Source organism: Oreochromis aureus, linkage group 8 (genome assembly GCF_013358895.1).
Source record: "Oreochromis aureus strain Israel breed Guangdong linkage group 8, ZZ_aureus, whole genome shotgun sequence".
Classification (NCBI taxonomy): Eukaryota; Metazoa; Chordata; class Actinopteri; order Cichliformes; family Cichlidae; genus Oreochromis; species Oreochromis aureus.
Genome location: NC_052949.1, coordinates 16,743,465 through 16,758,560, shown reverse-complemented (window position 1 = coordinate 16,758,560; position 15,096 = coordinate 16,743,465). Strand labels below are relative to the sequence as shown.

Sequence of the window (15,096 nt, the reverse complement as noted above, 5' to 3'; positions counted from 1 at the left end):
GCATTTATGACCCTTTGTTCTTCCAGTAAACCACAGTTCAAGTCAGAAATTCCAATGTGTCCTGATACTTAAAATATTTTCAGCATGACAGCTGACTATGTTAAGAAAAAATCCACATCTGATTTTTTTTCTTTTTTAGGCACGTAATATTTAAAGTGAAGTGCAAGTAAGCAAGGCAAAAGCTTAAATACATAATGAGCCGCACCCTGCATTAACTTGGTACCTCACACAGCTTTGTCAGCTGGATGTGAATAGGTGACCCAGAAAACACAGATTAGCAAAGCAGAGATAAAATGCAGTGTTTGGTCTCTACACCCAGCAAAACCTGAAAGTTGTACCCGAGTGACCTGATGCACACAATAAGTAGTTATGCACACACTGACATTTGGGGCTCTTAATAAATAACTGCCTTTGGCAATCCACAAAGCCAGAACAGCATTTGAAACAAATGTTAAAAACTTCTAAGTAACTACTTGCTCACCCTGTTCTTTAAGTGCAATGAAGGCAATTATACAGTAGGGCGGTATCAAGAAATTAGGGTTCCATGCAATAAGTGGAGTTACAGCTCACTTTAGGATTGTGTACAAACTCAGTAATTAATTTTTTCCCCTGTATTTCATATGGGGGGTGGGGGTTAGTTTTTAGTTTAGTTTTTAGTGTATGAAAATGTTGAGTTTTAGTTTAGTTTTTATTACTTTCAGCATTCGTTTTAATCTTCCAAATGATTACTGTATGGCATATGTCAGAGGCAAGATTTAGGAAAGTGTTACAGTTCAAATACAGAACCTTTTGACAACGTGGTCTTATAGCGCTCATACACATCCAGAGGCTTGATACATATGTCAATGAAAGCCTCATAAGGCAAGTTTTGATAATATTTTCACAAAATTCACAAATAATAAAACTCTCTCTCTCTCTCTCTCTCTCTCTCTCTCTCTCTCTCTATATATATATATGTTAGTTCATTTTCAAGTTCACATATCATTTTAGTTATTTAAAGATTTTTTCTTTCAAGTCCAGTTTTTGTTTTTATTTTAGTTAACTAAATGTTTGTTCATATCTAGTTTTAGTTTAGTTTTAGTTAACCATAAAAACCTTGACATAGACATAGGTCAAGGTTGTTATGTTTAGACACACCTTTCTGTTTTGTTTTCTGTTCTGATTTTTTTGTTTTGTTTTTTTTGTTCTCACACACTGTGTTGAAAGCAGATTTCCCGTAGACGAAATGTTATCTTAAAACCCTGCAAAACAAAACCATAACTATGTAGACACACAGTCTCTGCAATAGTTTTGAGACATCCAGATGGGATTGGAAACACAACTTGTTATTGACACCAATAAAAAAAGTAATAAAAAGTAAAAAAAACCAAACAAACTTCAGTTTTTTTAATTTATGTTTTTGTTACTAGACAAATTAGACGATATAGATTTTAATTGTCAAAGATTAACCTATCTGAAACAAATACTATCCCACAGTTCCTTACTCAGACCTTTGTTACATTACATCTCCTTTTCTATTAATGAGCACATGAACTCAGCCAAGATTAATATTCTGAATACAGAAAAGTATGATACATTGTTATGAGGAAACAATGTGCTTTGCGAGTATATAATGCACCTTAGAGGTAAGACAAAGAACATTTGGAACTGTGCCAGTGCTGGCAGTATAAAAGCATTGTTGCGGGGAATCCTGCAACTTCACATGAGATGTATATGTGCCAAAGAAGACGTGACAAGGTAATGAAGTTATTTTGTTTAAACTAAAAATCATTTTCAGATTTCTCTAGGAGAGTTTTATATTATTATATGTTAAAAAAAAAAATTATGTCTACAGTTAAATTAATAAAGTCATGTCTGGATTTCACTCATATTGTACAGTGATGCCTATATTACTAGCTGGGAGTATTTCAGTGCTTATCAACATTTAAACTTTAAAACATCTTCTGCTCTACATGCTGCTTAACAAATTGTGTAAATATACATAGTGTATGCCCACTTAATGCTTTTAATATATATTTTTTTATTTATTTATTGTAATTTATTATTATTGTTCAGCAGGTTTGACTTTTGAGCTATGGCGGGTCAACCCCTATTGTTTTTGCTGCTTTTGGTGATTATAGGTGAGTATTAATTAAAATCAGCCTAATGACTTATTGTTTTTATATTGATTAGCTGATTGCTGTTTAACGATGTGAGGATTCTCAGATTTGTATTCAAACATATGTGTTTATTTTGATAGACCATGTGAGTCTTCAGACAACAAGTAAGTGAAAGTTTTGATAACCTCTCTATAACCTATAACTCTATAATAAAAATAATAACGAGTAGCCTTAAACTTTTTTTTGTATGTATACATGTGTGTATGTACTTATTTCTGTATTTAATTCTGTGTGTTGACACAGATCCTGTGGCATCAGGTGAGTTAATATACTTTTTAAAATTAGTTACTTTAAAGACAATATTGTGTATTAGACACATATAGTGTCTTTATTTATCATTAGTATCAACTATATTGCATTATATTTATATTATACAGCTGCCATTAGACAAGCATGTAAAAACAAGTGCAGTTCTTATAAACCAACAACAATAATATTATACAAGAATTATAGTAATCTACAGCAATGCTTGGTACTGAGAGAAATAAAGTCACTTTTCCATAGACAGAAAACACTAAGAGCTTTCTTTACTAACAGTAATGCAAACTTTTCCACCTTGTTTTAGCTGCAGATCATTTTAATATAAGACTTACCTCATCAGATAGCTTTTTAGAATAATCTGATCTGAGTTCAGTCTGAGGCCACCACCTCCTACTATTCCTGCTATGACAGACCAAAATACTTTCAAAAGGGTTTATTCTGGTTGTTCATGCTGTGCAACCAAAATTCCAAAAAAGTGTAAAATCTATTAAATCTAAACAAAAACTAGATGTGTAATGATTTGCAAAGTGTTGTGTTGCCAATATCACAACTTCTCTGAGATGTGTTGCTACCATCAAATTTGTAATGAACCAAATGAAGTGATACGGTTCTAAGTTGAAACTCTTATCTATGTCTTATTTCAAATACGCTATGGGTTTCTAAGATTTGCAAATAACTTCATTGTTTTTTTATTTACATTTTTTACAGTGTCCCAACTTTTTGGGAATTAGGGCGGTATTTATTAAGAAAGGGAGTTTTGGATACAGTGTTTAATTTTAAAACTGGAAAATAATGAAGCAAATCCTTTTATACTCTTTAAGGTACCCTCTACCCAATATCTGGAACAACAAGCCCTGCGTCAGACGATGGAAGTTCTCCTCTTATTGTCCTACAGCGTCCCTTTCTGTATTTTGGACAGACGTATAATCAGATTTATGTGAGTAAAATTTTTTTGGGGAAACTTAAACAAAATGCAGAAGTATAAAATGTTCATTCTCTGGTTGGCAAACCAGTTACAACAACAGAACTGAATTGTACATGTGTAAAAAAGAAAATACAAAAATCTGCTGTCATGAAAATAACAATTTATCTTCAATTTCTACTTTACTTAAATATATGTTGACTATTAAAAAAAAGATAAATACTGATATGAGGTAGAGTGCATTTAAGTCCCACACACTGAGGCTGCCTACTTGTGATTTCCATCCAATACCAAAATAAATAGAAGAAGGCCCTGAGTAAATGTGGTTATCCCAGCTGGACATTTGTCAAAGCTGGTAAGACACCCAAAGAAAGCTCCAGCCAATCCAGGAGAGGACAAACGCTGCCTAAGTGAAAACCCGTAGTGATCCCGCATGTGTCAGGAGTATCGGGACAGCTGAGACTTATTTTCTGTAAACACTGTGTCTCTGTGGCTTTTAAACCCCAGAACACGCTGCGCCAAAAATTGGTCCACCCCAAGAATTAGGTCCCCGGCACAAACAGAGTAACATAGTGTACGCTGTTAAGTGCCAGGAGGATTGCAGAGATTTATACATTGGGGAAACCAAACAACCTCTGTCGAAGCAAATGGCACAACATCAGAAGAGCAACCTCGCCAGGCTAGGATTCAGCAGTCTATCTACACCTACAGGCCAGTGGACAATTGGATGAGTGATCAAACGTTTCTCCTATTGAAAATGTTAGGTTGAGATGAACAGAATCAACTTTTTAGGATTTCCTTACCCGGAGTATTCAATGTGTATCGAGACAGATCAACGCCTGTGTCTGAAGTGTATTCCTGCCTAAAGTTGATATGTGATTTTTGCTGTTTTTATAATGTTTTTATTCTCTAGGTAAACAACAATGGAGACCTGACCTTTTATGAATCATTCTCTAGTTGGTCACCCCAACGATTTCCAATGTATGGATCCAGAGACATCATCGCTCCATTCTGGACAGATTTAGACAACAGAGGAAATGGTCAGATCTACTACAACCAATACACTAGCGGCAGTGTTCTCCAGCAAGCTACACAGGACATTAATCAATACTTTCCAGGACTCAATTTTAATGCAAACTGGGTCTTTGTTGCAACTTGGTATCAGGTGGCATATTATCCAATGACTGGAACAGTAAGTCAACTCTTACTAAATTAGGCAATCAATATGAAGTATATGAGTATTATGCCTATATATACTATATATGCTTTAAAAACAAGAAGTTGCATTTTTTCAGCAAACAACAGTCCAAGCTGTCCTGATATCTGGTGGCCAGTACTCGTTTGTGCTGATGAACTATGGGGAAATAGCCTACACAACACGTTATATACAGGTTGGCACCATTTAAAATATAATATAATAAAAACATATTTTTTACAATAGATTTTTTGTGGCCATTTCTTACTTTAAGTGAAATGCATTCAAATAAATATATAAATGCATACAATCATTTTTAACAGTGTGACATGTCATTTTCAGGCTGGATATGATACAATCCATTCTACTCACCATTTTTCCATCCCTGGATCATTCTCAGAGAACGCAACAGGAGAGTTCTCAAATTTCCGTCTCAGCAGCAACGTCCATGTGCCCGGTCGCTGGGCCTTCAGGACAGACCATGGATCAACAGGCTGTACTTTCAATGGTAAGGCCTGAATTAGAGGATAATCACCATAGTGAGCTGATTCTATTCTATGAGAAGAGTATTATTATAGTAAATGACAACCACCCTCTCTATCCATTTATTTTTGGTTTCCACTCTGTGAAAATAATAACAGAAAATATAAAAATTAAGACTGTTGGAGTAGTAGGAATGTTTTCAAGTTGAAGTAAACACACTTAAAGTACTTGTTTTTCTATTTTTTTTCACAGGTCTACCTGTGCAGCGTGGTGATTCATTCTGGAGTGACAGTACCTGTGCGCAGAGGTGCACCTGTACCTCATCAGGCCTGCAGTGCCACAACCAGCCGTGCTCCTTTTCACAGATCTGCCAGCCAACTTCCTTTCAGTTTTCATGCCAGACAGTGCAGAGACGCACCTGCACCATAAGTGGTGATCCACATTACTACACCTTTGATGACACAGTGTTCCACTTTCAGGGTACCTGCACTTATGTTCTCTCTGAGCAATGTAACAGTGGACTGCCCTACTACAGAGTAGAGGGCAAGAATGAGCACAGAGGTAGTACTCACGTTTCTTGGACACGACTGGTGAAAGTGCATGTCTACAATAACACAATTGAGCTTGTCAAAGGACATCATGGTGAGGCGAAGGTATGCAACAAGGACCAAGTTTGTACTTACGGTGATATGTGTTTGTGATGTGTATGTTTTACTTCCTTTATTTGCTGGTATTTTGCAGGTTAATGGGAACTTTGCAGCCACTCCATTCTCCCTTAGCAATGGCACCGTGCAAGTTTATCAGTCTGGTTTTTCTGTGGTCGTCAGCACTGACTTTGGCTTAATGGTGTCCTATGATGCATATAGTTATGTCCAAATCAGCGTGCCCTACACTTACCAGAATGCAACATGCGGTCTTTGTGGAAACTTCAACAATCAACCTCAAGATGACTTTCGCACACGCCAGGGCGAGCTTGTGAGCTCTGATGTGGTTTTTGCTAACAGCTGGCAAGCATCTGGGGATGATGAGCCTGGTTGTGGGCCACAGTGTGCAGGTCTGGCTTGTGCTGGCTGCACTGCAGAACAGACAGCATTGTACAGCAACACTGACCACTGTGGTATCCTCAGCAGCACTTCTGGACCTTTTGCTGCTTGCCATCAACAACTTCCTCCACAGTCCTTTGTGGACAGTTGTCTGTATGATCTGTGTCTAGGAGGAGGGTACCAACCTATTCTCTGTCAAGCCTTAACCGTGTACGCAAGTCAGTGTCAACAAAATGGTATTCAGCTACCAAGTTGGAGGAGACCTGGCTTTTGTGGTATGTTAATCACTTTATTTCAAATTATTTCAAAATATCATTGTATTAAAATGTCACTGATGTCAGATTAATTGTGTTCTCTTCTGTCTAGAAATCCCATGTCCTGCCAACAGCCACTTTGAGTCTGAAGGCACAGGATGCCCAGCTACCTGTGTCAATCCCAACTCTACCCACAACTGCCCTCTACCTTCTCAGGAAAGCTGCATCTGTGATTCAGGCTACATCCTCAGTGGTGGGGTCTGCGTCCCTCACGCTGAGTGTGGCTGCAGCTTTGAGGGCCGTTACTACCGCTCTGGACAAACTGTAATACTAGACGAAAACTGTGGGAGACGTTGTAGCTGCAGTTATGGCTCCATGACTTGCCAGCCTCATGGTTGTGGGCCATTTGAATCATGCGGGCTGGAGAATGGAGAAAGAGGATGCAGACCAAATAGCTATGAAACATGCTGGATCAGAGGCCCAGGGTCATATCAGACATTCGATGGACTGACATACCAATATCCTGGGGCGTGTCGACTGACACTTGCCAAAGTTATGGGACTGTCCAGTCACCCAAACTTCACGGTGACAGCAGAAAAAGTGCCAAGAGGCCAGCAAGACTTTTCCAATGTGCTAAAGTTTGAGGCAGAGGGGACACAGGTCACCATTGAGATGGAAATAAATGGCAAAGTTCAGGTAAATGACTGAAATACAATTAAACAATCATTGTAGATAAATGTGTCATAATGAAAAACACAAAAAATAACATAAAGACTTGCTTAGAGAAAGAAACAGTGGGAAACAAATCAGGAATGACCTGATAAGATAAAGTCGTATACAAGTACCATTAATAACTCCGGTTTATGGACTGTAAAGTAGACAATAATGATCTACTTAAAAATACTTAGAAGATAGGGTGCCTTAACAGTGAATTATTAAGTAGAGATCAGCCTGTAATTATCTGAACATTATTCTACATTGTCGTTTTCATTGTAACTGGAATGTGACGCCCTAGAAAATATGAACTGGGAAAGGCTACTTTTCAATACTCTTATTTAGCTTTAAATTGTTTTTTTTCCCTCTCAGGATGAATTCCTTGTTTTATAGTGTACTAAAAATAATATCAGTAGAATTTTATTTTACTTCTAAATACAATTTATAATGAAGCAGTTGGAATAAATAGTACTTTAAAGCATAATAAATTAAAACAGTCAATATCTAGGTTAAACAGAAGAGAACAGGGAAGCATTTGCAGTTTTTAAATGCCATCAAGGGATACCACTTAGCTCTAAGAGTCAATCTGGATATTGTAAGTATTAAAAAAGATCAATATAGTAGCTCCCAGCTGGTTCTTTGGTAAATAACCATTATCTATAATAAATACCAAGATCAGGACTTACCTGGGAAATAGAGATGACCACTTCATTAACAATCAGGAAGCTCATGATTCATTCTTTATTTGTTATGTAGTACCTAACATGGTCCTTGCTTGAAAGTGTTATTAATATTATTATTGTTGTTCTTCTTCCTCTTACTATTATTATTATTATTATGACTGTTTAAATGCCTTTTAGGTTAACGGTCAGCTGATCAGGCTGCCTTTCAGCACTGGGTCCAATGGAATCCAAATCTTCTACAGCAGCCTGCGCAGTGTCATCATTCGCACTTCCTTTGGTGTAACTGTGCAGACGGTCTGGCCTCACTTTGTCCGTGTCACTGCTCCTGGTGTCTACAGTCGTTCACTGGGTGGACTCTGTGGTGACTACAATGGTAATCCACATGACGACTTCCGCACACCCAATGGTGTCCTGGTCAACAGCTCTCAGGACTTTGGAGACAGCTGGCGAGATGGCTCTCTGGCTGCTCACTGTGTGGAAAGCCAAGATCGTGATTCTAGGACCGATTTTAATTCTAGCCAGTACTGTGGCATTCTCAGATCACCAGATGGGCCATTTGTACCCTGTTGGTCTGTGGTTGACCCAAGGCAGCAGGTGGATGTATGTGTGGAGATCATGAGGGGCTCTAACGATCCAGCATCAACTTTGTGTGATGCCCTACGAGATTATGCACTTATGTGTCAACAGAAGGGTGTTGCCTTAGGGCAATGGAGAGATGCAACTGGCTGTGGTAAGAATTCAAGTATTTTTGAATTAATTCTAGCCAAGATCTCCAAATGTTTAAAAATGCCTTTTTTATATTAACCTGTTTGTTTTTCTCCAGCACTAACCTGCCCGTCAAACAGCCATTATGAACTCTGTGGAACAACTTGTCCTTCTGCTTGCCCCAGCCTCTCTTTCCCCTTCACCTGTGATACTGTGTGCCAGGAGGGTTGTCAGTGTAACAATGGTTTTATTCTCAATGGCGACCAGTGTGTTCCACCAACATCTTGTGGATGTTATCACCAAGGACGCTATCGCGAAAGTGGTGAGCAGTTCTGGGATGGTGAAGAATGCCTGAGCTTGTGTGCCTGTAACGGCACTACAGGGAACGTCCGCTGTACTCCCAACTCCTGTGGCCCCCAGGAGTCCTGCCGTGTGGTGGAGGGCGAGTTTGGCTGCCATCCCAACCCTCATGGCACCTGCTATGCTTCTGGAGACCCTCACTATTTCACCTTTGATCACAAGGCCTATGATTTCCAAGGAACCTGTCGCTATACTCTGGTGACCCTTTGTAATGCCACTGATGACCTCAATCAGTTTTCTGTGGAAGCTAAAAATGAACCATGGAATGGGTTTACAGTCTCAGTCACAGCTGAAGTTTTCGTGAATGTGTGGGGCTATCATCTGCACATGTCAAGAGACAACAGGGGTGTTGTAGAGGTGAGCTGAAGTGTTTCTGAGCAATTACTCATATTTTACATCTTAAAAAGCAAAATTTAAAGCCACAGACAGTTGCAGATGAAGCTACCATGAGACAGACCTCATGGCCTGCTGTAGTCAAATGTTAAAGATAAATTAGTCTGGAAACAGTTATACAATTACACAATTTCTTCACTAGGGAGTGTCACTGAGTGTTTGTTTTTTTTTAACAATGAGTTATCGCTTATACTTGTATGGGACACTAATAAGAAATAACCAAATGTGAGATATTATTGGTAAATAATTGTTATGTGCTGTTGGTCATTTTGTTGCCATCACATTTGTTTAGTGCTTACATATGACTACGGATAAAGGGCACATGAATAAAATTAAATATTTTTGTTTTTCCTAATTTTTTCTTCCCATGTCCTAGGTAAATGGAATAACACAAAATTTACCAATTTTCTTGAATGGAAGTCAAGTATCTATCTTTGCCAGTGGATTTCAAACAATTGTCAATACTGATTTTGGCTTAAGCGTCATGTACGATGGATGGAGTACAGTTTCTATCACTGTGCCTCCAAATTACAGGTATTTGCCATTCATCTTTGCTCACAATCAGCTGTTTTCATGACTCACACACTCACCCCTGCAAAAGAGTTCATAGTTGTGCACCACAACAATTTTATGACATAATTCCAATGTAAAGGATTCTTCTTGGTTCAGAATAGTCTTTTGGGGTGTCCCAAAAGATTGATAATCCTCCCTGCAGTAAAACCAATGAGTCTGTTTTATCTTACTGTTCTCATCAAAAGGGGAAAAACATGCGGACTTTGTGGAAACTTTAATGGAAATTCAAATGACGACTTCTACACCCCATCTGGAGTAACAGTAGCATCTCCAGATGAGTTTGGGCAAGCCTGGAAGGTGCCAGGCAACTACACCTGCAGTGATGGATGTGGCTCATCATGTCCGAGATGTGCCAATGAACAGCCCGCTAGAGATCAGTGTGAGGTGATCCAGGCAGCTGATGGGCCCTTCAGTTTCTGCCATGAGGTGGTGCACCCAGCACCATATTTCAGTGACTGTGTGTTTGACGTGTGTGTGGCAGGAAATCAAGGCCATGACCTCCTTTGCAGGGCTCTTGAAACATATGTTAGAGCCTGTCATTCTGCTAATGTTCGAATCTACCCTTGGAGACAAAACACCACCTGCAGTGAGTCAACCTGTCATTGTGTCGCTCATATACTGTATTATTAAGTGCAAGACAATAAAATACATTTTTTTGTAAGTGTCTTGAAATACAATGTCTAAGTTTAATGTTTTTTAACCACCTGACATCCATGTTTTGTTTTCTTATTTGCTTAGCATTGGACTGTCCAGTCAACAGCCATTATGAGCTGTGTGGTACTGACTGTGGCCACACCTGTGCCAGGAGCAATGATTCCACCTGTGAGCAGGCTTGCTCTGAGGGATGTTTCTGTGACGAAGGCTACCGCAGGAGTGGAACCAGTTGTGTCCCAGTGGCACACTGTGGATGCCAGCATAATGGATTCTACTATAATGTAAGTTCTACAAAGAACCATAGAGCTATATAAAAGAGGGATATAGTTTAAAGGTTTTAATTTCATAACTGATTTGAGCAGATAATTAACAATGACAGCTTGGCAACAGTAAATACATGGTGGACTTTACTATAAACTTCTTCCCTTTGTTACATTTTCTCACACAGGCTGGCGAGTCCTTCTGGACAGACGGTTGCTCACACAGATGTGAATGTCACGCTCCCAATGACCTGCGATGTTCTACTGAGTCTTGCACTCCTGCACAGCAGTGCTCCATCAGAGACGGACAGCTGGGCTGTTACGATGCCATGTCCACCTGCACTGTGTGGGGGGATCCACACTACATCACCTTTGATGGAGCAGTGGCTCATTTCCAGGGAACTTGCTCCTACATCATCACTGAGAGCACAAACCATGGCACTAACGAAACACAGTTTCAGGTGATAGCCACCAACAATCACCGTGGAAACAACCGTGTGTCATTTGTGTCTGCAGTGGACATATACCTCTCAAATTATCCAGAAAGTGTGCACATCAGGATTGGACCCAATAAAAGAGCAATGGTACATACTAAGCTTTCTACGTTAATCTCATATCAGCCCTTGCATAGGAGGCACTTCCTCACTTCGCATGTCTCTCATAACTCTTGTTCTTCCAGGTAAATGGAGGAGAAGTGTCTCTTCCCACCACTGCAGGAACTTTAGCTCAGGTGGTAAGAGAAGGCAGCTACATAATCGTCGATGCACTTGACCTGGTGGTCCAGTTTGATGGCCAGAGTACTTTGTTGGTAAGAATCGCCCAAAACCGTCAAAACAGAGTCACAGGTATGTGTGGAAACTTCAATGGCGACTCTGGGGATGACAAAGTCTCACCCACTGGCACACCGGCACAAAATGACAATGACTTTGGACAGAGCTGGAAGTCAACAAGAAGCCAACCAGGGTGAGTTGTTTGGAACTTCTTTAGGATATTCCAAAAATAGAGTCTTGTTGACCTTCATCAACTCATATAACATAATGTCTTGCTTTGAATGAGAAGATTTTATGGACATTTTATGGACAACACAGCAGTACATTTAAGGACAACAGCATATATATTACATCCCAGTAAAAATAATAAATGTACTGTTGTGTTGAGTGTGAATTGGGAGTGTATATGTACAGGACATTTTACCAAAGTACACAAAGTTTCCCAAAGTGTTAAACATATAATGTCTTTTCCAGATGTGGCTCCACTGATGAAGATGATGATGGACTGAATGACTGCACCTTTAGAGAAGAATACTCCCAACTCTGCAGTGTCATCACCAACACCACCGGTCCATTCAGTGCTTGCCACCTGCACTCTGACCCCGAGCCATTTTTCACTTCCTGTGTTTACGACCTCTGCCTCTACACTCCAGCCAATGGCATGCTGTGTTCCGCTGTCTCAGCCTATGAGAGAACCTGCTCTGTTCTGGGGCTAGTAATCCCTGACTGGCGCTCTGGTTTGTTGTGTGGTAAGTTTGTGCTGGATAATTAAGTGATGTCTTTTTGATGTCTTTTGATAGAGCTTAACAGGTTTTTCTTTTATTGTATCCTTGTCCCTCTTCTTCTGCAGAGGAGTCAGACCCCTGTGAACAGCTGGACTGCACAGAGTACGAGTGGTGTGGTAAGAAGGACGGTGTCTATGGCTGCTTCTGTGACGAACACCACCACCGAGGCAACAATGACAGCTATGGTGAAGGAAGCTCCTATTTAATCCTTGTTTTATTTTTAGGTCATTGGCAATGGTACTGCAGTGCAGTTTGTACAAGAAAAATTGGATTTGTTAGTTATTTGTTTTCTTGTTCTTCTTTTAAAACTTGTATTAACAGACTCAAGCATCACTTGTGCCAGTAGTTCAGGCACCATGTCTGTTTCCCGTTGTCAGCTTTTTGAGGCTGGGTTTCACTCTGATGCCCTCCATCTCCGAGATGAATCCTGCAATGGGACTCTTGAGTATGGACGACTGGTGTTCCACTTTGACAATGACAACCATCTGTGTGGGACAGCACTCAGGGTACAGTTACAAAACCAAAATATTACGGATAGTCACCGTTATTATACATGTCATGTCTTGTCATTTATATAATAAATGACATCATATTCAATTTGTAATGTTTTGTTTTTTTAATTTTAGAGCAACGGAACACATTTCATGTACGAGAACACCATCCAGGGTGTTGTGGATCCTCATGGAAGTCTTATCAGCCGCCAGAGGAGCATCAGTCTGCGTTTCTGCTGCGAATACCCTCTGAATCAGGCCCTGTCTATGGCTGTGGGCATCAATCCTGTAGAAAGGTAATAATAATAATACCATCTCCTATGCAGGATATACAATACTTACTTACTTAGTGTTTTATGTAGTTAAATGTGCACTCCAGGCATCCCTTGGGAACTTATTTTGAAACCTAGTGCTTTAAGATCACAATACTGACAATGAGACAAAATAAAAACATTGCTGCACATTAACATTACACTTTTTGATGTTCATGCATGTTAATAATCTTCATCATTTAGTAAGGAACTCATTTGTAGCATTATTGTGTTTTTTATAGCATCATTAGGAAGAAGATTGCAACCGGTCAAGGACATTACAGCATGAGAATGATCCCCTTCCGGGACCCTGGCTTCCGCTTCCCCTTCACGAGTGACACAAACATAGAAATGGAAATAAATCAGAGGTTATATGTGGAGGTGCGAACAGAAGGAGTGGATCAAAGCCAGATCTCCACCGTTCTGGACTCCTGCTGGGCCACGCCAGTCAACACGCCAAACTACCCCGTCCGCTGGGATCTTATTACTGCAGAGTAGGAAAACTTTTGCAACATCACCTTGTCTTAGCATACTTATTTAAAAACTTGAAAGAATCAGCCCCAGACAGACCTCTCCTCAGTTTCTCCACCAATTCTTCTCATAATGAATTCTGCTGCTTTGCTTTATAATCTGGGATATTTAAACATCTGCCTGTCTTCCAGGTGTCCCAATGAAGCCGATGGAACGGTAGAGCTGATTCAGAACGGTATCTCCACTGAGGCTCGATTCTCCTTCAGGATGTTCACTTTTTCCAACTATTCATCCATTTACCTTCATTGCCGGGTCCACCTGTGTCTTTTGAGACACAACAATTGTACAGCTGTATGTACCAATGTTTTTAATTCTTATTGTTTTTCATTCTTATCTTATAAATTAGAAACAGTTAAATTAGCAGAAGCCTCTAAACATTTTTTTCCCCTCAGCGCTGTTACCCGGGTTACCACAGGAGAGTTCGGAGGGACGCATCTTTCCATGATACTTCATCCATCTCACTCGGACCGCTTGTTTCAAGGCCAGGAAGCAGAGGTACATAGAAGCTGTCATGTCTCTTCACGTTGTACTTTTATAGATGCCATAAAGTTTATGGACACATTAAACATAAACTTTGGTTCTTCTCTTGCAGACCCAGTGATGCAATTAAGCAGTGGCCAAGGCCAGGTGACACCTCTGCTGGCCCTGCTAGCCAGTTTGATCCTAGCCAGCATGCTGGTAACCCTGCTGGTCAAACAGTTTGCTCCCAAAACTCCAGTCTAGAAATTGCCAAAAAAAAAATGAAAAATGATCCATATTTTTTTTAAATCATTTATTATTCAGTTACTTTTCGATTGTATTTTCATCTGAGTGGCCTTTCTCTTGAGGAGTGTTTCTGTACTTGTGGTAAGGTGTGTAGTAAGTTTGCTTTAAATGTAAATGGGATAAAATATGCAGGATGTTATAGTTTGAATCTTCTTGTTGTATTCACTGTTTGCTGATAAGATTATTCTGTCCTTGATTTCTGTGTGTAGATTTTTATAATTAAATCTGTGTCATATTTAACATAATGATGGATAATGAGGGGCAAATCAAGCCAGAACAATAATCAACTCATAACTTAGATAAGTTGATGTTGACTCTGATTCTGCATGACAATGCAGTGTAAAGCAAATGACTGTGAAGAACTACCATGTAAAATGAACTTGAGACACACTAATATCAATATAATATAACACAGATGTGAACTTGTTTGCCTAACTCTCATGCAAAACATATTCTAGTCTAAATTCTCTAAGGATTAACTAATGCATGTAGTGGACCATATACTTGTCTCTCAGACACTCAACCAGCACTACTATGGATTTACAAAATAAAGTAATATGTGCAATACAATAAACTGGGTACCTACTGTTTGAGCTACAATTTAATATCATTACATGATTACTATTTTTGCTTCATTTTATCATTTGAAATAAAAGTTAATAAATGATTGCCTAAATGTATCACAAATCATTAAAGTAATTCATAATATTTAATAAAAATCTGATTATGAACAATGCCTATTTCTTTTCCCCAGTAAGAATATGCAATGAAATGTGTTGTTAAA

The 15,096-nt window shown here is 39.3% G+C and overlaps 1 protein-coding gene across 2 annotated transcripts; it reads left to right on the top strand.

Annotated features, from left to right (window-relative positions):
* Positions 1-1,693: 1,693 nt before the first annotated feature.
* Positions 1,694-15,043, top strand: LOC116324744 (alpha-tectorin-like). 2 transcript variants are annotated; one of them, XM_039616102.1, is made up of 26 exons: positions 1,694-1,737; positions 2,059-2,120; positions 2,240-2,263; positions 2,403-2,417; positions 3,242-3,357; positions 4,256-4,534; positions 4,638-4,733; positions 4,880-5,045; positions 5,273-5,673; positions 5,762-6,338; positions 6,430-7,013; positions 7,892-8,444; positions 8,538-9,136; positions 9,549-9,706; positions 9,931-10,331; positions 10,484-10,680; positions 10,848-11,243; positions 11,339-11,622; positions 11,904-12,178; positions 12,280-12,399; positions 12,536-12,720; positions 12,841-13,001; positions 13,259-13,510; positions 13,679-13,838; positions 13,940-14,042; positions 14,140-15,043. In XM_039616102.1, the coding sequence occupies exons 2-26, from the start codon at positions 2,075-2,077 to the stop codon at positions 14,268-14,270; spliced, it is 6,279 nt and encodes a 2,092-aa protein (XP_039472036.1). In that variant the 5' UTR covers positions 1,694-1,737; positions 2,059-2,074; the 3' UTR covers positions 14,271-15,043. The 2 variants fall into 2 exon arrangements, with proteins under 2 accessions (XP_039472036.1, XP_039472037.1); XM_039616103.1 differs by having other exon boundaries at positions 1,714-1,737; positions 2,056-2,120.
* The last annotated feature ends 53 nt before the right edge of the window (positions 15,044-15,096 follow it).

What these genes read in the sequence shown, in the direction of transcription:
- LOC116324744 (XM_039616102.1), top strand. Translation starts at nt 2,075, where the DNA reads ATGGCGGGTCAACCCCTATTGTTTTTGCTGCTTTTGGTGATTATAG. An exon ending in ATTATCCAATGACTGGAACA is followed by an intron (nt 4,535 to 4,637) that starts GTAAGTCAACTC and finishes GCATTTTTTCAG; the next exon opens with CAAACAACAGTCCAAGCTGT. An exon ending in TTCAAGGCCAGGAAGCAGAG is followed by an intron (nt 14,043 to 14,139) that starts GTACATAGAAGC and finishes CTTCTCTTGCAG; the next exon opens with ACCCAGTGATGCAATTAAGC.